A 25,202-nucleotide genomic window follows, 5' to 3' on the forward strand; every position below is an offset into this window, starting at 1 on the left:
TCTGACTTTTGGTAACCCTACAGCAAACCTATCATGGGGTTTCCTGGGACTGAGAGTATGTGATGTGCTGGTAGGTGTCCATGGCTGAGTGGGGGAATCAAACTCTTGTCTCTAGGCTAGTAGTCCAATGCGAAACCATTCTGCCATGCTGGCTCTCCAAATATTAACAATAGTATTCTCAAATGATGTCTGACATCTTGTTGTTGAATTACAATGGTTTAAATCAGACTTAAACCACCACAACTCATTTTTTTGGTCATTGTAGAGCTCAGAATTCTATTCCAGCCATGTAATAACCAAATCCCTTACCAATCCACATTTTCATTAGTGCAGCTCCAACACAGCCATTTCTGTGTTGTTTAGAGTGCAGTATGAATGAGCGCAGGTGCATCCAGCTATTTTTTAGCTGGATGTATTGCCAGTACCTCATCTGCAGGGATGTCCCAAGGAACCCCAGAGATCCCCGTGGATGTCTGATGCAGCACTTCCAGCAACAGAAACATAGCTGGATGTTTTCCTACTCATTCCCCGATGCTCACACAGTGCAGAAATTTCCACACTGGGGCTACACTGCTTTCAAGGAGGCTACATGGCACACATATGTCTCTCAATGAAGGAACTTGGCCACTGTTTAAAGAGCACACAGAACTATTGTAGCTGCTGTGGTGGTAGGAGGACAAGGGAAACTGTGATCTTATAGATGTCACAAACCAGTATCAAGGCATTTCTTCCTCTTAACTCTCTCGACTAAGGCTTAAGTCTTTCCTCTTTCACACTGCACAACTACAGAAATTTGATACCACTTTAACTGGTTTAGGAGTTTATCAGACGTGTGTTTTTGGTGATTTTTCCTGCCCAAAGAGTCATTTTTGCGCCACCAACAGTGCGCAATAAAGTGATAACGCGATGTTCTTCCAGACGTCATTCATTTCTATGGGAGCCCGTTGCGCAATGCTGCCGTAGTTTTAGCGTCATTCCTCCCCTTTTTGGGCACTACGGGAAAAAAGGGAAGTCAGGCCTTTGTCTCCCGTTATCCTTTTGAATGCGTTGTGAAATGGTTTGGTGTGGTAGGCAGCAACGCAACGCAACGCAAATGTTACTGATTGCAAAGTTCCCATGATGCTGAGCTGCTTTTTTCACCCCATTCCCTTCTGGTGGCCTTCCTTTTTCAGGGCTACCCTGGGGGAGGGGGTTTTGAGTGTGTGTGTGTGTAAATGCATGTTCTGCATGAATATGTGCAGAGATACATTCTTTGCGCAAATGCAAACATGCATATATATTGTGTTGTGTTTTGCTTTGATGTGTGATGGAGGAATACGTAGGATGCGAGAAATTAAGGGGATCCTAAAGGGTCATCCAGTCCAGCCCCTTCTTCTGTCCTGAGGGAATACATAGGATCCTAGAAATGGAAGGGACCCCCAAAGCCATCCAGTCCAGCCCCTTCTATCCTGAGAGAATACATAGGATCGCAGAGATGGGAGAGACCCCAAAGGTTCATCCAGTCTAGCCCCTTCTTCTTCTCTGAAGGAATAAATAGGACCCTAGAAATGGAAGGGGTGCCAAAGGGCCATCCAGTCCAGCCCCTTCTTCTTCTCTGAAGGAATAAATAGGACCCTAGAAATGGAGGGGGTGCCAAAGGGCCATCCAGTCCAGTCCCTTCTTCTTTTCTGAAGGAATAAATAGGACCCTAGAAATGGAAGGTATGCCAAAGAGCCACCCAGTCCAGCCCCTTCTAACCCTAACCCTTCCCCCCTCCTTTTTTTTTAAGAGAGCCAGGCAAAAAATGCCCCAAAGTGCGCACATTTTGTCAAATAAACCTCTTATGATCTGCCCTTGGCCCCATTTTCAACCCCAAAATGCAAATTAATGCATCCTGCATCCCCCACTCCTTGCCACCCCAGAATGCCTCTTGCACATGTAATAATAATAATAATAATAATAATAATAATAATATAATCACCTCGTAAATGCCAGAAAAGGATGCGACTGTCATGCATTCTTTTATGCATTTAAAAGCAATTCAGAGCTATCCCTGAATTCCTTGCAAAAGCATGTATCGTTTTGCCAATTGCCTAATTGACAAGAGCAACAAATGTAACATTTGAATGTAACATTCACATTTTAGGATGGATTCTCAAAGGAAAAAAGTCTATATATAACGTGGCTGGCAGCTTGTTCCCTTTCCCTTTCATTTGCTGACTTTCAGCAAAGGGAAAATGTTGCAAAGGGCAAGAATATATATATTCCTCAAGAAAAAACAAAACATGAGCACATTTTGCCAAAAATAATTTTTTAAAAAAGGGAAGAAAGTTCCTGATGGGAGCTCCGTTGGTGCCCTGCCTTTGACCTGACCTGAACTGCCCCCTTTCCTCCTGCTTACACTTTGCCATTGCCTTCCACTGAGGCTGAGAGAGAGAGACCTGTCAATTCCAACTGACCCATGCAATCAAATGGGAATAAAAGGGAAATGCAGCGCAAGCATTCTGACTGTAGCATCTGCATATAACACAAACAACAATAATAACAATAACAATAATAATAATAATGGCTCTTAAGTTCCAGGAGGAAAGAGCAAGCAAGAGGAAAGCAAGCACCCAAAAAATCATGTGCATAAATTGTCAAAAGAGGCTGCTTCTGCTGCATCCATTTCCCTACATCCCCAGCTTCTCTCCACAGCCCTATTTCCCTGGGCAATCCTCCTCCTCCTCTTCCTTCCTTCCGACCCTCACCTCCCTCTGAGCTGCCCTGGCTCCTTCATCCTCCTCCTCCTGCTCCATTATAGGATGCCCTCCATGGCTCCCTTTTTCCCACAGCTCCCCCTCTCCTCTTTCTCCATTCCCCCCCCACCTCCCTATGACAGCCCTTTGCAGTCCTAAAGCCACCCAGATTTCCCCTTTTGCCTTCTGTCACCCTTTGCATCAAGATTCCCCTTTTTCCTTCGGCTCTTTCCTTCTCCTCCTCCCCTCCGCTAAATAGGATCCTAGATATGGGGGGGACCCCCTCACTCCCCTGGAAGCACAAAGGTCACGATACGACCAAAACCTCCAAAGGGCATGCACAAAGTTTTTGATGTGAAATGTTCGACAGAAAAGGAAGGTGCTGGTGTAGTAAACAGATCCGCTGTGCATGGTTTCGCATCACGCAAATTGCCTTGTATAGCGCTAACATCACGTTTCGGGGGAATGACGGAAAAGCAAACAATGTGGTAAAACATCGCGTTATAAAGTCAATTCGCAACGTTCGTTTCACTTCCTTAGCGGAATTGAGGGTCCAAAAACTTGCGTCTGATAAACTCCTTAGTTGCATCCTGTGGAATCATATAATTTGTAGTCACAAAACCACAAATTCTACGATTCCATCCATTGCAGCCATGACAGTTAAAAGTGATATCAAAATGCTATACTTGTATAGTGTGAATCATAGAGTTGGAAGAGACCACAAGCGCCATCCAGTCCAACCCTATCCTGCCATGCAGGACTTCACAATCAAAGCACCCCGACAGATGGCCATTCAGTCTCTGCTTAAAGACCTCCAAAGAAGGAGACTCCACCACATTCAGAGGGAGTGTGTTCCACTGTCGAACAGCTCTTAGTGTCAGGATGTTCCTCCTAATGTTGAGGTGGAATCTCTTTTCCTGTAGCTTGCATCCATTGTTCCGTGTTCTAGTTTCTGGAGCAGCAGAAAACAAGCTTGTTCCATCCTCAATGTTACACTCCTTCAAATACTTAAACAGGGCTATCATATCACCTCTTAACCATCTCTTTTCCAGGCTAAACACACCCAGTTCCCTAAGTCTTTCCTCAAAAGGCATGGTTTCCAGACTCTCCACCATTTTGGTGGCCCTCCTTTGGACACATTCTAATTTGTCAACATCCTTTTTGAATGTGGTGCCCAGAACGGGATGCAGTATTCCAGGTGAGGCCTGACCAAGGCAGAATAGAGTGGTACTATTACTTCCCTTGATCTAGACACTATACTTCTATTGATATAGCTAAAAATGACATTGGCCTCTTTAGCTGCTGCATTGCACTGTTGACTCATGTTCAACTTGTGGTCTACTAGGACTCCTAGATCCCTTTCACACATAGTGTCCTTAAGCCAGGTGTCATCCATCCTATATCTATGTATTTCATTTTTTCTACCTAAGTGCAGTATCTTACATTTCCCCCTGTTGACGTTCGTTTTGTTAGTTTTGGCCCAGCTTTTTTGTCTATTCAGGTCATTTTGAATTTTAATCCTGTCCTCTGGGGTATTAGCTACTCCTCCTAATTTGGTGTCATCTGCAAATTTGATAAGCATGCCCTCTATTCCTTCATGCAAGTCATTAATGAAGATGCCAAATAGCACTGGGCTCAGGACAGAACCCTGTGGCACCCCACTGGTCACTTCTCTCAAGATGAAGAGGATCCATTGTTGAGCACCCTTTGGGTTCGGCCAGTCAACCAATTACAAATGTATCTAACAGTTGTATTGTCTAGCCCACATTTTAATAGCTTCTTTGCAAGAATATCATGGGGGACCTTGTCAAAGGCCTCACTGAAATCCAGATATGCTATATCTACAACATTCCCTGTGTCTACTGAGCTAGTAATTTTATCAAAAAAGAAGATCAGATTAGTCTGGCGTGACTTGTTTCTCAGAAACCCATGTTGACTTTCTGTGATTATAGAATTGCTTTCTAAATGTTTCCATACTCTCTGTTTAATTATCTGCTCTAGAGCCTCTAAAATCATTTTAAAACAGCTAGGTTGCTAACTCCATCCCAATGCCTCACAAAAGTCCACCATAGAATCGTAGAGTTGGAAGAGACCGCAAGGGCCATCCAGTCCAACCCCCTGCCATGCAGGAAATCTAAATCAGATGGCCATCCAGTCTCTGTTTGAAGACCTCCAAGGAAGGAGACTCCACTACACTCTGAGGGAGTGTGTTCCACTGTCGAACAGCCCTTACTGTCAGGAAGTTTCTCCTAATGTCGAGGTAGAATCTGGTTTCCTGTAGCTTGCATCCACTGCTCCAGGTCCTAGTCTCTGGAGCAGCAGAAAACAAGCTAGCTCCCTCTTCAATATGACATCCATTCAAGTATTTAAACAGGGTTAACATATCACCCCTTAACCTTCTCTTCTCCAGGCTAAACATCTCCAGCTCCCTAAGTCGTTCCTCATAGGACATGGTTTCCAGATCCTTCACCATTTTATTCGCCCTCCTTTGGACATGCTCCAGTTTCTCAATGTCCTTTTTGAATTGTGGTGCCCAGAATTGGACACAGTATTCCAGGTGGGGCCTGACCAGAGCAGAATATAGTGTCACTATTACTTCCCTTGATCTAGACACTATACTTTTATCGATGCAGCCTAAAAACTCAGGAGTAAAAACACTCCAAGTTTGAAAAGAACTCACCCAATGAAAATGGCTTTCTCAACCAATGGTTTTTCTCTCTTCCTGTTCAGCAAATGGGGTCTAAAGCCTCTGAAATTAGTTAAAAAGTCCTAAATCAAGGATTTCTGCAAACATGCCTTCAGGAAATGAACAAAAAAGAAAGCTAAAGTCTGGCTAATGGAACAACCAAGGCACATACATGCACTTTTTAAAGTCAACTTTCACTAATATTTTTACCCAGGCCCATTTGACTTTTCTTCTAAAATTAAAACAAAAACAAACAAACAAACAACCCCCCCCCCCAAATGCTAGGTTCTTTTTGGCTACTTAGCAACTGGCTGTAGAGTCAAAGTTGTGAAGTTGTTTGTTTTGTGGTGTGACACAGCACCATGTGTAGGCAACATAGCTTCAAGCCTGCTTCTCTTACTAAAAGGCAGCAGATGAAGACCTCTTGGGGAAAAGAAAAATCACAAATGAGTAGGTGGTGGGATTGACAGACACTCTCTTCCCACAGAGTAAAATAATGTAGATAAATTCCTATGACGTAACCTCTTCACCATCCCCAGATAAAGCTAGAAAGGGCAAGAGATGGCCTAATGGTTTTATCTCTTTTGTTTGTACCCACCACACCCTGTCACATGCTGATAAAAAAAAAAATCAGGAGGAACAGACAAACCTTTCCTGGAACCATAATGAACCAGTCACATGAGTTGACTGTCCAGCACAGGACATTTCTCAATGAAAGAATGGAGGAAGAATAAGCAATGATGGCAGCCTTTATACTTTACAGTAAAAGTGGGGACCTCTGAAGCTGTCAGTAAAATGTTTCATATCAGAATTCCTGGAGAAAATCTCTACATTTGTAAAAGGAGATAGATATATAAGAAAAATCACTGAGACCTGAAAAGGCTCTATCGCTTTCTTTCTGTAATCATTCTTAACACTCTCTTCTGCCAATTAACACAGCTCAGATTTCTCCAGATAGCTTCTTAAACTATTTTAAACAAACATTTTAAAAATGGTTAATCTCAGGTTACCTCTGAACTCTATTCCAAAAGATGAATGTTGTGGGAATAGCGTTCTTATGGATACATATCTGCATTGAAATACTAATATACAGTAAGTCTGGTTTACTGGGTATATTTTTATGAAAGAGAGGTGGCACATCACAATGTAGAACTATTAGTGGCCATGCACTCCTGCTAAAGCTGGCATGAGGCCAAGGAAGGCAAGGCCTAAAAAATGAAGAAGCACAGTCCTACATCAATGCAGCTGTAGCAAGAACAATACCATGAAAAACAGAGCAGATGAAGATGAGAGTATTCATCAACGACCTTGCTCCCTTTTTAAACTGCATTCATAACACATTTGAAGTTATATGTAAGATATAATAAGCGAGAACAAAATTAAACAAAATGCTTCACATTCACATTTACATTTCAGTTCCTGCTTCACAAATCCAAGCCACTATGAACACAAACAAGGCAGGAAATTCTTGGAGGACATCCCAATGTTATTTATAGAGTCTAGAAATTGGTCTGGCAGATGAATACTTTCAACATGTAAATAATGGCTGTTTCCAGCATGATCTGAATTTATATTCTCTAAGTTTTGAGTGTAGATCATTTTAAGGAGTTGATGATTTATTTCTGTCAAGCTACCAGCCTTTCTCATGTCACTTTTCAGGAGAATCTGATGTCATCATACATGGCAATGGCCTGGTACATACCGCCAAGAAGATGTGTCCAGAAGGTGATTTTAGGGTTAGAGACCATGCACCAACTGCACAGTCTCTAACCCTAGGACATCATGGTGGCAGCGTAATGGCAGCCTCCTGTCCATACGGGGAACACCATTGTGACGTAAGTGACGTGCAGCATATAGATGTTGCTGTGCGTTGCTTACGTCACAAGTGTGCCAATGGTGCACTTGTGATGTCCACATGGTGTCCCAAGAAGAACCCGGTTTTTCCAGGTTCTTTTTGGGACAGAAAAACCGGCTGCCTCCAGCCTGTCCTTTCGGGGCACTATGTACCTGGCCAATATTTCTGAATTGCTAGGCATAGTGTATAAAGCTACAGTGTAGAAATGGCTAACCCTAATTTCCTATGTGATTCAAAAGCAGCTCAAGGAAGTAAGCAAAAATACAATGAGTAAAGACACTGGTGGCACAGTGGTTAAATGCCTGTGCTGCAGCCACTGACTCACAAATGGCAAGGTAGCGAGTTCAGTACCAGCCAAGAGCTCAAGCTCGACTCAGGCTCGCATGATCTAAGGTTGTTAAAATGAGTATCCAGCTTGTTGGGGACAATTAGCTTACACATTGTAAACAGCTCAGGGAGTGCTTAAGTGCACTGATAAGCAGTATAGAAATGTACTTGCTACTGCTATCTGCTATGTATGCTTATTGGAAACAAACCTGCAACACTGAAAAAAAAAACGGAATCTATGTACTACATGGAGCTTATGAGAAAGGCTACTAGGAATCTGAATGAAGAACAGTTCTTTGTCTTCATTTTCCTGGGTTCTCAATACATCAAGGAATTTTTTCCTTTTGACAGAGATTCTCACATTATTGGAAATAATTACAATGGTTCTCCAAGTCATAGAATCATAGAGTTGGAAGAGACCACAAGGGCCATCCAGTCCAACCCCCTGCCATGCAGGAATCCAAATCAAAGCATTCCCGACAGATGTCCATCCAGCCTCTGCTTAAAGACCTCCAAGGAAGGAGGCTCCACTACACTCTGAGGGAGTTTGTTCCACTGTCGAACAGCCCTTATTGTCAGGAAGTTCCTCCTAATGTTGAGGTGGAATCTCTTTTCCTGCAGTTTGCATCCATTGTTCTGGGTCCTGTTCTCTGGAGCAGCAGAAAACAAGCTTGCTCCCTCCTCAACATGACATCCCTTCAAATATTTAAACAGGGCTATCATATCACCTCTTAACCTTCTCTTCTCCAGGCTAAACATCCCCAGCTCCCTGAGTCGTTCCTCATAGGGCATGGTTTCCAGACCCCTCACCATTCTAGTCGCCCTCCTTTGGACACATTCCAGTTTCTCAACATCCTTTTTAAATTGTGGTGCCCAGAACTGGACACAATATTCCAGGTGCGGCCTGACCAAAGCAGAATACAGTGGCACTATTACTTCTCTTGATCTAGACACTATACTTTTATTGATGCAACCTAAAATTGCATTGGCCTTTTTAGCTGCCACATCGCACTGTTCACTCATGTTCAACTTGTGGTCTACTTGGACTCCCAGATCCCTTTCACACGTAGTTTCATTCAGCCAGGTGTCCCCCAATCTATATTTGTGCATTTTATTTTTCTGCCCTAAGTGCAGTACCTTACATTTCTCCGTGTTGAATTTCATTTTGTTAGCTTTGGCCCAGCTTTCTAGTCTATTCAGGTCATTTTGAATTTTGATCCTGTCCTGTGGAGTATTAGCTATTCCTCCTAATTTGGTGTCATCTGCAAATTTGATAAGTATGCAACCAATTCTGTCATCCAAGTCACTGATAAAGATGTTGAATAACACTGGCCCCAGGACAGAGTCTTGTGGGACCCCACTGATCACTTCTTTCCAGGATGAAAAGGTGCCATTGTTGAGCACCCTTTGGGTTCGGCCAGTTACAAATCCATGTAACAGTTACCTTGTCTATCCCACCTTTTACAAGCTTGTTTGCAAATATGTCATGGGAAACCTTGTCAAAGGCCTTACTGAAATCAAGATATACTATATCCACAGCATTCCCTTCATCTACCAAGCTCGTAATTTTATCAAAGGGATTAGATTTGTCTGGCATGACTTCTTTCTCTGAAACCCATGTTGACTTTTTGTGGTTATGGCATTGCCTTCTAGAGTCCTTCCTAAGTCCTTCCTCAATGGCACATGCCATAGCATGTAGTCACTGAAACTCCAACAATAGCAGTTACACAGCCACTGGTACCACTGCTGATAACCATTTTGGGCCTGGTGATAAAAATAAGATTCAGCAGAATGATTTCCTAGACTAGAGAAGCAGTAATTTTGAGGGAACTTGCCTGGACAAACATCAAAGACCAAACTGTCTTGTGGGCAGAATCTGAGGTTTGAAGCATTTTCTCTTCTAAGGCTGTTGTTGACGTTTAAAGCCCTGCATGGGCTGGCCCCTCCCTATTTATCAGACCTTCTTTCTCCTCACTGCTCCATCTTGGCTTTGTTCCTTTTCACTTTCTGCTCCTCACTCCTGGAACCTCTTTCCCCACGAGCACGGGTCATCACTTCTTTGACCAGTTTCAAAACTGAGCTGAAGACCATCCTGTTCAGGGAAGCTTTCCCAGGCATTGTGTGACTATTATTTGTTATCTGACGTTTTTAATTTGTTGTCTGCCTTATTTTATTGAACCCCTTCCTGTATTGTTATGTATTATTTATATATATGTTATACTATTATTTCTTAGAATGTACGCCATGGGCGGGTTTATTTTTATGTATTTTATTGTTTGTAAGTACAGTGCTGTGTAAATCTGCAGTGCTATATAAAGGAAGCATAACAACAACAACAACAACAACAACAACAACAACAACAATTTAATCAAGGAGAATTGCCTATGTGGTGACTCACCACTGAACAATTGCATCAATGGGTCTACTTTACTTAGGGCTTAACAACAGGATTCCCAGCCACATTCTGCTGTTTTTGAGTAGATGTGATACTAAGAAGTTAGGAAATGTTTATTTCTGTCAAGCTGTCTAAGCTTTTCCTGGATCATCAGAAGGAATCTGATGTTAGCAGACAAGACAATACATTTTGAATTGCAAAGCATTTATGATGTCTGAAGTTGCACACCATAAGGATTGTTATTTTTAGACTGCAACTCTAAGACTGCAACTCTTTAGACTGCAACTCAGAGGTAATTATTGATTTACTAGGATCCTTCTTTGGAAAGAAAAGGGGGCAAAGATTCTGTAAATTTATTTATTTACTGTATTTATACCCCGCCCTTCAGCCCTAAAGGCTCTCATAAATAAGCAAGTAGCAGAGGTAGTCCTCGTTTCACAAGTCCTTTGAACCACATTAGCATGGGGGGAATCAGGAGAGACAGTGCACCCTTTCCCTATGCGGCGACCCATTCCGGATCCCCCCCGCATAAGGAAAAAAACCCACGTACGCTGGAGCTCCATTAGAAGTAATGGGGCTTGTACTCACGCTGTGCTGAGCACACCATGGGCATGCGGCCCATTATTTCTTCTGGGTGCGCCAAGGCTTTTTCTGGCATTGGCTTCCAGCGTATGCTGGAAGCCGTGTGTTGCACGCCCGCGTAAAACATGGGTGCGCTGTACAATGGAATCAACAAGAAATTATCTGAAAGAAACATCAGGGAACACAACTAGAAAGACCTTTGTGGAAGCCACTGTGAGGTTACACTCTTGGGATGGCAAAGCAACACTGGAAGTTAACTTGCTGAACAGCAAACTTGGATTTTGGGAAAGATTTTTAAAAAGATGACGACAGCACAGCAATCATGTGATTGCATCGCTATGAAGTTTCACATCTTTGTGATTGTGCAAATATTGTGTGATTGTGAAACCATTCACGGGATTTTCTCATGAATGGTTTGTTGCTGGATCCTCATGGGATAAATCCTAGATGAGTGTGATGTCTGAAAATCTTCAGCGCGATCACATGGTTATGCTGGGATTATGTCTTTTACTCCTGGTTCCCCCCTTAGTGAAGTATACTTAGTTAGTTAGTTAGTTAAGTATGCTTAAATAAAGAGCTGATACAGAATTTTGACCAATATGTAATAAAGGAACCATTCTAAACTGAGTCAGATCATTGATTCTACCTATTCCACTATCACTGGTAACTAGCTGTTCTCCAGAGTTATGGGAATGTATACTGACACTGCTTCTTCACTCTACTGTATACAATGGAAGCAGGTGAAGGATGCTGCTAGGTTCAGATATGACTCAGAACAGATTTGACAGAAACCCAACTTCCCCTGATTGATCAGAGATTCATTTTTTGTAGTTTCCTAGCTTCACAGTTCTGAGGAAAAAAGTGTTGTGGACATCATTTCAGTCAATGTGCAATACAAACATCTTTCTTTGTATATGCAGATACATTCTATTCCCACAAATGTAATTTCACTGATTTGTATCAACACAACAACAACAACAACAAAAAGAATGTGCCACTTGTGGCTCAATGAAACTGATGAGTCAAGAGCAAAATAATTGTGCTAGGGAAACACACTCAGACACTGCAGTGGTTTGTAGGAACAATAAAATGCTTACCTCTATCTTATTCCGTGTTACCACACATGGATCGATTGTTCCCAAGGACAAATTTGGCAAGACAAGGTTAAGCACTTTAGCTGCAAAAATCTGAGAAAGATGAATAGTGTTAGTAACATAAGAGAACAATGGGAGCCAGCTTTGCAAGTGGCAGAAATGGTTTGAAGGACTCTGTTGTTATTCCACTGCATTGTCATTGTGCTCCAGCCCAGTCTTAAATGCCAACAAAGAGCTTAACTCAAAATAATGCAGAAAAGACAGGAAACATTCCCTGGGCCATTTACAAGGACAAACACAATGCAATATACCATCGTTCCCTTCCTCCACTTTATACTGTTTCAAGACATCTGCATTTCTTTTTGATCCCAGAACAACAAGGGAGAGAGTTCTTGCTTAAGATGCTGATACTAAGCCAGCTTTTTACTTCTCAGTTGAGTTTTGTTTGCTATTGTGTCTTCTCATCACTCTTTACTTCTTATCCCAAGTGGCTGCAATGCAAATTGTAGTCTATGCAGTTTACAATACCTGCCTAGGCTGCACCACATTTCTGACAAGCACATTTTCTATAAAGAAAGGGGGTAACTGCATGCAGGAAATCTACTGCACACCAGCTATCTAAGAGTTAAATACAACCCATCCCCGAATTACTGGAGCATGAAGATGCTGGGAGAGAGAGGGAGAATGTCTTTTTCTCCTACTATTAGTACTCCACAAAGAGAGGCCAATACTTAAAATTCTCCTTTGATCTTTTCAAAATTACCTTCTAATTAAATGGTCGTCACTTGAAAATGATGACAACCAAGAAAGCAAGTAGCGGGGTCTTTGTCGTCTAGCCTGTTTGAACAGTACATACTGTATCCAGAGATACTGCTTTCAAAAACATGAAATGGACTGCATTATCTTGCTAGTGTACAAATCCATTAAATGTAATCAGTCCCATAATATTCTGTAACCCATTGCATCAAAGCTCCTATGTGCTGGGAAATTATATTGCATCAAAGAAAAGCTAAAAGAATGTAATGGAGGTTCTCCTAACTTATCTACTATCAAAGCAGCTACAGACTTCAGAGGCATTTACTGGCAATGTAGGTGACATTGTTCCTGTGTTTTGAGTGCTCCTTTGGTAGTGAAGCCATAAGAGAAACAATTTCAAGTACAGGTGTTCTTTCTAACACCCATAGCTATGGCCCTTGTAGCTACATTAAATATAACCTGTAAACAGCTGAAACTTTTCTTTCTTTTATTCCTAAAATAGCATTGGGGAATCAGGATTGGAACTACCCCATACAAAAAGGAGAATTTAAACTTTTCACCAAAGGACGTTATCAGACAAGGGAAATTGGAAGTATAATCCAATGGCAATCCAAATGCAATAATGGGGTTTAACATTATTGTGTGATAGACTACTACATACAAATTCAGGCAATGGGAAGGCAGTCTGAGCGCAATCATGGGGTTTCATGTTATTGCGTGATAGACTACCACATGCAAATTCAGGTAATGGCATGCTATTTTCGGGCAATGGGAAGCCAGTTCGAACGCAATTCGCATTCATGTAAATTTGTTGTACTAATGAATTCACGTAAATGCGTTCTGGCCCCACTTTCTTTTCATTTGAAATTAAGAGAAATTCCTCACGTGTGATAAAGTCCCTACACTCCCCCTTTGAATTCAAGCATCCCAAAGCATGGAGGCAAAAAAGGGGGATGGCAATTTCAATTTCTGCCAATTTAGAGTGAGGGGAAGGAACTGAGTGTTGTGTGTTTACTTAGGAAATGAAGCCTCAGTTGCATAATATGCTTTAGACTACAAGTTAGATGAGAGATAGTTGACTTCCATTTTTTCATTTGGTGTGTGTTTGCTGAATCCTTAAGTGAAAATAGCCTTTTCATATAATAAAACTGGCAGAAGATGGGCATTGGGTGGGCAGGGCACGGGCTGCAACAATGGCTTTGGAGACTGCATGTGGCTTGTTGCCCACCTCTGCATTAGATACAGAACTCTTCCAGATGGATCTAAAGAAGCACGTGTTCTCATGATATAATTTCTTGGGTTTTGATGGTTGTTGCCTATGCATCCATGCATTGCTCAAGTATCTGAACCAAAAATTAACTTTTGAGCAATGTAGACTTTGTGGCTTTAACAACAAGCCAGGCTGATGATGGACTCAAAGGTTTGCTCACTACAGTTGGTTGTCAACATTTGTGGCTTTAACTTTTGCAGATTTGATAATTTGCGGTTTTGATTAATATGCTCTCTCTAGGAATCTCTGAGTCCTCCAGGGCAACTCTGCCAGAAGTAGAACCACAGAGTTTTGCTGGAGAATCTAGAGGTTCTTAGAGAAAACACTTCCGTAGGTATTTGTAGGTCCTCCATAATGATTTTATGATCAACTTCTGGCAAATGTTGACATAGAGTTGTACTGGAGGACCCAGAGATTCCTATAGAGGTGTTCTCTTAGTTAAAAGAAGTGTTTTTTTTTTATTTGCGGTTTTTCCACATTCACAGGTGTCTCCGCTAACCCCAGTGAATATGAAGGGACCACTGTACTTGTAACATTTTGTATGGTCCTGATAAAGCCACTTTCTCTCTGTGGATCTTGGGATTTTTCAGAGGCAATTTAAATCTTTTTCTTTCTCTCTCAGAGCCCACATGGCCAAGGAGGTGTAATGGTCTCTGCCTATATGGATATACATCTGCACCATTTTAACTGAGAACAACTATGGGCCCAAAGAGGCCAAAATAAAGCTGCTTAAGGTCACTTCAGAGATATGCTGTTTGAATGACACACACATCTTAAGAGTCCAGAAGCTGTGCCAAAGCTGTGCTCCAGTCCTTAGTACTAGAGCATGGTTATGGTGTGGCTTCTGGCCTCTTAGGACGCATGCATCATTTAAACAGCATACCCCCAAAGTGACCCGAAGCAGCTTTATTTTGGCCTGTCTGTTCGGGCCCTTTAACAACATGTTGATAAAATGTAGGCATATGAGTCCAACATAGTAATTTTTTCCCTTTTCTCCTGTTGGACTGTTAATACCTTTGCCTGATGAAGAAGCCACTGGAGCTTCAAAAGCAATGCATCATGTATTTTGTGCATTTCAGTTGGCCAATAAAAGTATCACTGGTTTGTGGATTTTGGATGTTTTTGTACTATGCATGATAATGTACCTAACCAAACTGAGAACAGGACTGTGATGAGGGACACTTTCACTGAATACAGTTGGCCCTCCTTTTTCATGGCGAATCCATTCTAGACCCCCCTACCCACAGAAATGGAGACTTGCATGTGCATGGCCCGGGCGCACGTGCTGGACGCTTGTGCCATAGAAAAAAGCAGAGGTTGCCCCTCTGCAGGTATTCGAAGGCACGGATCTGAGATCTGTGAGTTAGGAGGGGTGGTTGTACTTTGTGGTTAAAGGAACAGCAACAGGATTGCAGGGGGCAGATAGCAATGCAGATGTGCCTGGACACCTGAGAACTGAAAACTGAGAGCTGTCCTTACTTAATGTGGGTAGAATCATAGAGTTGGAAGAGACCAAAAGGGTCATCCTGGCTTTTTAGGACTGGCATGCAGAAACACACAGTCAAAGCAACCCCAACAGATGGCCCAAGAAGTAGACTCCACCACACTCTGAGGGTATCTTTGCAAAGTTTTCAAAAATGATGAGAAAGCCTCCCCAAACGTCACTTTTTCTTTCCAGTCCTTCCACCAGCAATTTTCTAAAATTTACCTCATGAATAGGCAGGACTGGAAGAATCAACCTCTTTTTCTTTGAACTGTACAGAATCCAGACCTTGCTTTATCTAGCAATTTTTTAAAAAAAATTAAAGCTTGGTTGGGCATGGGGCAGGCAGCATATATGCACACATATGCTGTTACTGTGACTACTGCTGCACTTGCTTCCTCGGTAAAGTATATGGATTCAAAATCCTGGCCTTTTATATATATATGGTTGGGGAGAGTGCTGAATAACATCAGTTTCTTATTAGATTTCTGTGAATAGTAGTAGGGCAGCCCCTGAAGCAATACCTGGGCAGAGTCACACACACTACTTGATGAAAGAAAAGTGTGAATGCTGACAGGCCTGAGGAAGTGTTTCCTTGGGGACTGATATAGAACATTTCCTCTAAGTCTCTTTCTCTCCTTGCTTTATTTATTTAGTGATTTTTCTATTTGAGAAAAGCTTATTCTCTACATAGAAGATTGGTATTATAGCACTCTGGGAGATGTCATGGTACCTGCTCTAAAACAAAGAAGTGGTAGCACCCTTTGTTTCCCCCTGTTCTTTCTTCACTACATCACTGGCTACATCACTCTGCTCAGATCAAGGAAATAGTAATGGAGATAACTGTGTCTATAGGAATATAAATGTGATCTCTGAATTTCAAATCACTTGATACAGTTCATAATTTCACTAGCATGAAGGCACACATTTCCTGCATGCTCTCCATGGCTTTTGTTTATGCCCAACAACATATACTTTGCTTACTGTGTTTGGTCTGGGCCAGGGAGAGGAATGTGTGCCCCTCCACAATACTGTTGGAGAGGAACTCCCATGGAATCCCAGAATGAGGGTTGCTGGGCAGGACAAATAGGCAATACAATCCAACATCTGAAGGTCCCTTCCCAGCCTAGGCTGTTTTCTTAGCACTGATCAGAGATGAGACCTTAATACTTCCTTACTGATTTCCTGAGGAATGGTAGTGAATCAGTGGCAACACCTTTTTGGTTACAAACTCCTTACATATGCTAGTACATATATTAGTACATACTGCAATATCCACTTCAACAGGATGCACACAAACTATTAAGACCTTGAGATTTTTGCACTGTAAATATGAGAGTAAAAGCAGAGAACAAGCCCTTTTAATGTACCACATTTACTGTTAAAAAACAACTGTCTGCCAGTTTTTCTGCCCAACTAATCTGTACATCTCCTTAAGGATCTGCACATTTAAGACCACCTATTTCAAAGCTAAACTAAGCTAGATTGACATCCCCTCCGAAAAACATATATTAAAATAATTCAGTCTGATGGATGAACAGAAATTATCTTTCCACTTTCCACTAACAGTGACATTCAAAACTCAAGAATGTAACTGTATCCCCATGAAAGAAAAGCATCTTGAGGAGAAAGAGTTTGAGATGTAATACATCAGGAAAAGTAAGGAGTTATGTCTTCATCTCTTTCTCATCTCTAAACAACATTCTTTCTTTTAATACTGCTTTTAATTTAAAAAGCAGTTGCTGGGATTTTGCAATTCATGTACAAGATGTATTTGAGCCTCACTATAAATCTATAAGCCTTCTTCTGAATTTAGTTTTAAATTAACAAAGACTTTAAATCCATATCTTTTAAATGCAAATCTCTCTCTCTCTCTCTCTTTCTCTGTGTGTGTGTGTGTGTATTTGTTTTTTTACCTTGATTGGTGTTGCTACGTCAGGGCTTGCAACTACTAAAGGAGAAATTAATACCATCCCTGTAAATTCAGTTGGTCTTTCACATGCGGTGAGGATGGCGATGGCTCCTCCCTGCAATGAAAAGCAAGCAACATACTGAGTGATGGTGCTGATGATTGTAATGAGGATTCACCTCAGTGGAGCAAAGACAAATTCTAAGCACTTTATAAGGAGGTATCATAACTGCCCCAGGAATTGGGCCAATTTGCCTAAGTGACATTCTACAATTAAGGAAAAACTATTACTTGAATTTCTTTGCACACAGGAAAAAGAAAAATTTAGTCAGGCTTAATTTTTATGTACTGTAAAGTTGGCAATAGTTTTTATGTCATGGATGCAATATCATGATTGGAAGCACGCCTCACATGTGCAATTCACTTACAAGTCTCACCACAGCATTTGTGGACTAGGCTTAAAAAGATATCCCTGTGCTGCTGTAAACACTGGAATATGAAAAAGTCCACTGGCACAAAGGATGTTACTCAGTTTATCCCCATACACAGCTATGATGACATTGTGAGATCAAGTTCAAACTCATCTATATATCAGACAGAGGCCTGTTACAGACTGCCAAAATAAAGCTGCTTTGGGTCTCTTTAGAGGTATGCTATTTAAATGATGCATGAGTCCTAAGAGTCCGGAGGTCGCGTCAAAGCCACACTCCATTCCTAAGCACTGGAGTGCAGCTTCTGGATTCTTAGGATGCATGCATCATTTAAATAGCATACCTCCAAAGAGACCCGAAGCAGCTTTATTTTGGCAGTCTGTAACAGGCCACAATAACATTTATATAGAGGAGTTTATCACACAAAGGTGATCGGGAGTTTATCCCGTGAATATCCCAGAAAAACTGTGTATGATTCTATGATTCTATGAATTATGTGAAACAATTTCCCACGACATCACACAAAACCTGCCATTAAAGTGTTCACAAAGAAGCATTAATGAGCATCTTTTTACTTTCAAGATTTCAGTGACAATGCATTCCCAATATCACTTTATTTGTGCAACTGTGTGTGATAATCATTTGTGCAATTACTCGTCATTTTCACTTTACTTGCAGGATGCTTTAAATGTGCTTTAATCTCCCTTTAATGCCAAAATTAGCCCCAGTGTAATAAACTCTGGACTTTAGGGAAAAGAAAGCAGCAGACTGAGCAAAGAAGAGTAACCCATTTTATTTCCTGCTCCCAAGATGTAAAACATTAATACTGGAAGAGGCAAGGCTGTGTCTGTCAAAATGTGTAGAAAGAAGGATGACTTCCATGAACATACAAAGCACAAAAAAACAGAGGAAGAAAGGGCATGTTCAAAGGGGATTGAAATGGTTTTATGTCAGGAGAGATCCAGTGAATTAAGGAATGATGCTGTAGGAAAGACTGAGAAGGACAGTAAGACAGGCTCAAAGCATGCTGGATTTTAAAACTGAAATCTTGCACACCAGGAGGACTTAATGAAGATCCAAATTTCCTCTCCCTACTTTACTAAGGTCACTGGGGCTTCATAAATGGCACATATGACTTTAGGGCCTAATTTATCAGACACCCTTGAAAGTTTTCTCACCAGTTTCTCTAGCCTACTCCTTTTTTCTAAACATCTGATGAAATGTTGAAATGTACATATAAATAAAAGTAAGAGTTTGCTTATAATGTTTAAAGTGCAGTTTATGAAGAGAGATTTTTCTGCCAACTCCAGAAATTTCTATTCTTGGTATACTGAATTGTATGTATGTGTTTTAATGCTACAAGGTTGTCAAGTTTGATCCCAGGCAGGATTCCAAGGTCCAGTCAGCCTTCCATCATTTTGTAGGTTGGTAAGGTGAGTGCCCAGCTTGTTGGGGGAAATTGGCTTACACATTGTAAGCTGCTTAGAGAGTGCTAGTTCAGCAGTATAGAAATGTACATGCTATTGCTAAATATAATTAATGTAATGTAATACGATATTTTATATAAATCATAGAATCATAGAGTTGGAAGAGACCACAAGGGCCATCCAGTCCAACCCTCTGCCATGCAGGAAATCACAATCAAAGCATCCCTGACAGATGGCCATCCAGCCTCTGTTTGAAGACTTCTAAGGAAGGAGACTCCACTACACTCCGAGGGAGTTTTGTGTGTTGTCCTATTCTAAAATTTTGAAACTTAATTTATTATTGATATTTATGTTTGTTTCTAGTGTAGCCCCTAAAAAAGGCCAACCAATTTAATATATGGACCAGAATGCATCGGGCTTTTTACAAAACAGGAATTTATCAGTATTATTATTATTATTAACCTTTATTTATAAAGCGCTGTAAATTACACAGCACTGTACATACAATCTTTTTAATTGGACGGTTCCCTGCCCTCAGGCTATTTTTAAAGAATAAAATACTGTTCATCATTATGCACATGGAGATCTGTCTCTTCTTTTGCCTTTAGACCCAGAAGACACGTTTTCTTCAACCAGGAAGCAAATTCAAAGTCAACTTCCTGTTTACTTCCAGTTGTGTGTGTGTTTTAAAGCCTCGTCTAGAGTTTTCCAGCCCACTTGGAGAAATCATCCATATGACCACTAGGGTTCATGTGGGAAATGTTTAGTAAAAATAAGGACAGGATGCATACTTATAACTGTAATTCTTCAAGCGGTCACCTGTGAAGTCAGACAATTGGGTATTTCTGCGTCTGCATAGAACACCTTTGAAAGCTTCTGGAATAGCTAGGTAATATTTTTGGTGGTAACATAAACATAATCAACTTCTCCCAACTGATGATCAAGCCCAATGAATCTAAAAGTTTCAGAAAGTATGCAATGTTCAACTGGAGGTTGAACAGCCAATTATCTATATATGGGAAAATGATAATTCCTTTCTGTCTGAGCCAAGCAGTTACAACAGCCATATATTTCATAAACATATGAGGAGTGGTGGAGAGGCCAAAAGGAAGGACATAGAACTGGAAAGCCCTTCTTCCCACATCAAAGGACAAGAACAGCCAGTGTGACTTTCAAATCCCAGTATAGAAGTATGCATCCTGGAAAATGAGCATGGCAAATCAGTCCCCTTTCTGCTACAATGGAAGGATAGAAACACCATTCTGAAGCGCTTGTGTGGAATGTATGCATTGACCCATTTGAGATCCAAAATCGTACAGAGACCCTTATCTTTTTTGTTGATGATGAAATATTGGGAGAAGAACCCTAGACAAGTCAAGGTTCTAGAGATGGGTTTGATGGCACCCTTGTTGAGCAAGATGATGACTTCAGTGAGAAGAACATTGGAGAGGTGATTTATGCAGATTACCCCAGTGGAGAGATACTCCTCAAACTCTATGGCATACCCCCTCTTGATGATGTCGAGGACCCGGGTATCCGTAGTGATGGCAGTCCATACAAGATAACTCTGGGCCAGCCTGTCTCTGAAAGTTGCAGAGTATGTGTGAAGAAGAGGATGACAGAAAAAGGGGATTCTTAGACAAGTCCTAGCCTTTTTTTTCTTGAAGGAAACATGGCACTTTGAAGTCAAAGCCTATATGTTTTCCAAGGATGATAAGAAGTTGGAAGGGAACTGGAACTTCTTGGGAAAGGTTGGGCTAAACAAACGACATTTTCCCAAAGCTGACTTCTGCCAACTATACCGTGGTCTAGGATAGCTCGGGTAACCTGAGTGTATGCTGTATTTTTTAGGTGTAGACCTTCAGGGACCACATGCAGCTCACAGGCCACACTTTGCCCACCTCTGCTTTAGGACCTCATAGACACTTAGCCCTATGCTAGTTTGTTAATCAAATTTCCTTACCCTTTAATCAGCAAGTGAATTTATACTGAACTGAAGTCTCATTACACTTGCCTATTACTGAAGAGTATTTTGGAGTGCCAGATAAGAATTAACATGAGAAAGCCATTGTTCTGCAAAGAGTGGGGCATCCCCCAAAGTAACTGATTTACTTTGCTTTTTTCATAACACAGCCTGCTCTAAACTGGGTCTCTCCAGATGTTCTGGCCTATGATTTAGCTAATATCGATGGATGTTGTATGACAAATCATCTGCAGGCTGCTCTTGATCCTTGCCCATCATAGTTGACTGCTCAGGGTGGGGATGCTGTGAAAGCATTACTGCAATCTATAATCAACACATCCTTCAGGGAGGGTAAGTTTTTATCAAAATTAAAATTAGCAGTGATTAAACCGTTCTTAAAATAACCCTCCCTGGACCCCCTGGTGAGAAACAATTACAGACCAGTCTCCCTTTTACCATTCTTGGGCAAAGTGATTGAGAGGGGAGTTGCCTTCCAACTCCAGGCTGTCTTGGATGAAACCAATTATCTGGACCCATTTCAAACCGGCTTCAGGGCGGGATACGGAGTGGAGATGGTCATGGTCGCCTTAATCAATGACCTCTGTCTGGGCATCGACAGGGGAAGTGCTTTTGGACATCTCAGCAGCTTTTGATACCATAGACCATGGTATCCTTAGGTATTGGGGGCACTGCGCTCCAGTGGCTCCATTCCATTCGGCCTCTGAGGGAGAGAGAAGGCTGGCCCAGTACCATCAGGGACTAGCCTGAAGAAAGAGGCTCCTCCTCCCTAACTGTCATCGTTCGGCCTCTGAGGGAGAGAGAAGACTGGCCCAGTACTATCAGGGACTAGCCTGAAGAAAGAGGCTCCTCCTCCCTAACTGTCATCGTTCGGCCTCTGAGGGAGAGAGTAGGCTGGCCCAGTTCCATCAGGGGCTAGCCAGAAGAGAAAGGTTCCTCCTCCATAACTGTCATCTTCTGGCCTATGAGGGGGAGAGTAGGCTGGCCCACCTCCATCAGGGCTAGCCTGAAGAAGAAGAGCCCTCCCTCTGGTCCATCTGCCTTGGGCCAGGCCTCAGAGGGAGAGAAGAGTGCTGGACCTGATCCCCTCGCTCCCTCACCATTCCCTTCTCCTTTTGTGTGGTGTCTTTTAGATTGTAAACCTGAGGGCAGGGAACTGTCTATTATCCCCTCTGTTGTAAACCGCTCGGATTCCCAGTGATTGGGCGGTATATAAATAAAACCTATTATTATTATTATTATTTCTTGGGCAGATTTCAGATGGTGATGTTGGGGGACAGCTGCTCTTCTAAGAGAGAGCTGACATCTGGCATCCCTCAGGGTGCTGTTCTGTCCCCCATGCTGTTCAACATTTACATGAAGCCGCTGGGAGAGATCATCTGGAGACATGGGGCGTGGTGTTATCAGTATGCTGATGACACCCAAATATGTTTCTCTATGCCTCTGACTGCAGCACTGACTAAGGATGGCATCTCTTCTCTGAATGCCTGCCTTGAGTCGGTAATGGGCTGGATGAGGGAAAACAAACTCAAGTTGAATCTAGAGAAAATGGAGGTACTTGCAATAAGATCCTCAGGTCTGGGGAAGGAAATTTGTCATCCTGTCCTAGACGGGGTCACACTTCCCCTAAAGGACAAAGTTTGCAGTTTGGGAATACTCCTGGATCCGTCTGTACAGTTATCATCTCAAATAGATGCAACAGCCAGGAGCACTTGGTACCAACTTCGGTTGATACGCCAACTGTGTCCCTACCTGGATTGAAAGGACCTTGAAGCAGTGGTACATTCTCTGCTAATCTCTCGCCTTGATTTCTGTAATCCGCTCTATATGGGGCTACCCTTGTACCAAGTTCGGAAGCTTCAACTAGTTCAAAATATGGCAGCCAGGTTGGTCACCGGTTCTTCAAGGTTTATAACACCATATAACACCAATCATAAAAGATCTTCACTGGCTGCCAATTTGCTTCTGAGCGCAATACAAGGTGTTGGTTATTACCTTTAAAGCCCTACATGCCTTGGGCCCAAGTTACTTACAGGAACGCCTTTCCCTACATAATCCACCCTGCACTTTCAGAACATCAGGGAAGAATCTGCTGGAATTAAAAATGTCTAGATTAACCTCAACTTCCCAAAGAGCTTTCACCATAGTCACTCCAAGATTATGGAACATTCTCCCGGAAGAGATCCATCTTACTACCGTCTTGGAGACATTTAAGAGGGCAGTTAAGATGGATCTCTTCCGACGAGCATACCTTCCTGATCCTGTATAGGAAACATGGATCCACCTCTCTGATTAAGACTGGAATATTTTTATCCCACTGTTGCCTTTTGATAGCGTGTTTTTAATTAAGTCTTCTGTATTTTTTAATTATTTTATTAAAACATAAAATACATGCTCAACACAACTTTCATATCACATTTGAAAAGAAATTCCCCTTTCTACAGTGTCAGACAATAAGTTGAGTATAAACCTTACAGTACTTCCATTGTTGCCTCAGAACCTAGTCTAAACAATTTACATTGTAAAAGTTTCCCTCTTCTCTTTCTTCTATCTTTATTTACTGCTTGTATCCTTCTGTATTTTATTGCTATGTTTTGTATTTGTATATTTATACTAGGTTGTAATCCCGCCTTGATCCACCTGGGAGAGGCGGGAAAATATAAATAATTTTTTATTATTAATAATAAAACTTTATTTATATACCGCTTTTCCAGTGATCAAAGCGGTGTACATCAAGAATATAATTATATTCAGTTTATATATATATATATATATATATATGTGTGTGTGTGTGTGTGTGTGTGTGTGTGTGTGTGTGTGTGTGTGTGTGTGTCTTCAGAGCCTTCTTGAAGGCATCCAAAGTAGGGCAGACTCAAATTTCGTAAGGAACATTGTTCCTGAGAGTTGGTGCTGTCGATGTATATGATCTCTTGTGAATTATTGACAATCTCACTCTCGGACATTCTAATAGATGTTTTCCTGATGTTCTGAGAGTGCGGGGCGGATTGTGTGGGAGGAGGCGCTCCTTCAAGTAGCTCAGGCCCAAGCCATGTAGGGCTTTATAGGTAATAACCAACACTTTGTATTGAGCCCGGAAGCTGATGGGCAGCCAGTGAAGAGATTTTAATACCGGGGTTATATGGTCTGCCTTGGATGTTCCAGCGACCAGCCTGGCTGCAGCATTTTGAACTAACTGAAGCTTCCGAACCTGGTACAAAGGTAGCCCCATGTAGAGCGCATTGCAGAAATCTAAACGAGAGGTTATCAGTGCGTGTACTACTATTTCAAGGTCCTTTCGGTCCAAACAGGGACACAGCTGGCGTATCAGCCGGAGTTGGTACTAAGCACTCTTGGCCATCATGTCCACCTGTGATGACAAATGTAGGGATGAATCCAAGAGTACTCCCAGACTGCGAACTTTGTCCTTTAGGGGGAGCGTAACCCCATCTAGGACAGGATGACAAATTTCCCTGCCTGGACTTGGGGTACCTATCACAAGTACCTCTGTTTTCTCTGGATTCAGCTTGAGTTTGTTTTCCCTCATCCAGCCCATTACTGACTCCAGGCAGGCATTCAGAGGAGAGATGCCTTCCTTAGTCACTGTATCAGTCGGAGGCATGGAGAGATAGATCTGGGTGTCATCAGCGTACTGATAACACCATGCTCCATGTTTCTAGATGATCTGTCCCAGCGGTTTCATGTAAATGTTAAACAGCATGGGGGATAAAATGGTGCCCTGTGGGACACCTGATGTTAGCTCCCTTTTACGGTAGCAAGAATCCCTCAGCCTCACCATCTGGAACCTTCCCGAGAGATAGGATCAGAACCACTGGAGTGCAGTGCCTCCGATACCTAAATCCCTCAGGCGTTCCAGAAGGATACCATGGTCGATGGTATCGAAAGCCACTGAGATGTCCAAGAGCACGAACAAGGTCACGTCTCCCCTGTCAATGCCCAGACGAAGATCATTGACTAAGGCGACCATAGCAGTCTCAACTCCGTATCCTGCCCTGAAGCCAGTTTGAAATGGGTCTAGATAATTGGTTTCCTCCAAGACAGCTTGGGGTTGGGAGGCAACCGCCCTCTCAGTCACCTTGCCCAAGAATGGTAAAAGGGATACTGGTCTATAATTGTTTCTCAACAGGGGATCAAGGGAGGTTTTTTTCAAAATCGGTTTTACTATTGCCTGCTTCAAGGCAGTTGGAAATATACCCTCCCAGAGAGATGCATTAATAATAAGATGTAGCGGTGTTTTCATTGCATCTCCTCCCTGAACAATCAACCAAGAA

The 25,202-nt window shown here is 42.0% G+C and overlaps 1 protein-coding gene across 4 annotated transcripts in view; it reads right to left on the reverse strand.

Moving 5' to 3' along the window:
• Positions 1 to 25,202, reverse strand: part of MGLL (monoglyceride lipase) — a 136,351-nt gene that overhangs the window by 5,376 nt on the left and 105,773 nt on the right. For all 4 annotated transcript variants that reach the window (XM_042448201.1, XM_042448199.1, XM_042448202.1 and 1 more), the window contains exons 5-6: positions 17,082 to 17,192; positions 11,660 to 11,749 (exon numbers count right to left, since the gene is read on the reverse strand). In XM_042448201.1, the coding sequence (XP_042304135.1) occupies positions 11,660 to 11,749; positions 17,082 to 17,192 (201 nt within the window). The remainder of the gene's footprint in view (positions 1 to 11,659; positions 11,750 to 17,081; positions 17,193 to 25,202) is intronic.

The sequence above is a fragment of the Sceloporus undulatus genome, chromosome 2, assembly GCF_019175285.1.
Source record: "Sceloporus undulatus isolate JIND9_A2432 ecotype Alabama chromosome 2, SceUnd_v1.1, whole genome shotgun sequence".
NCBI lineage: Eukaryota > Metazoa > Chordata > Lepidosauria > Squamata > Phrynosomatidae > Sceloporus > Sceloporus undulatus.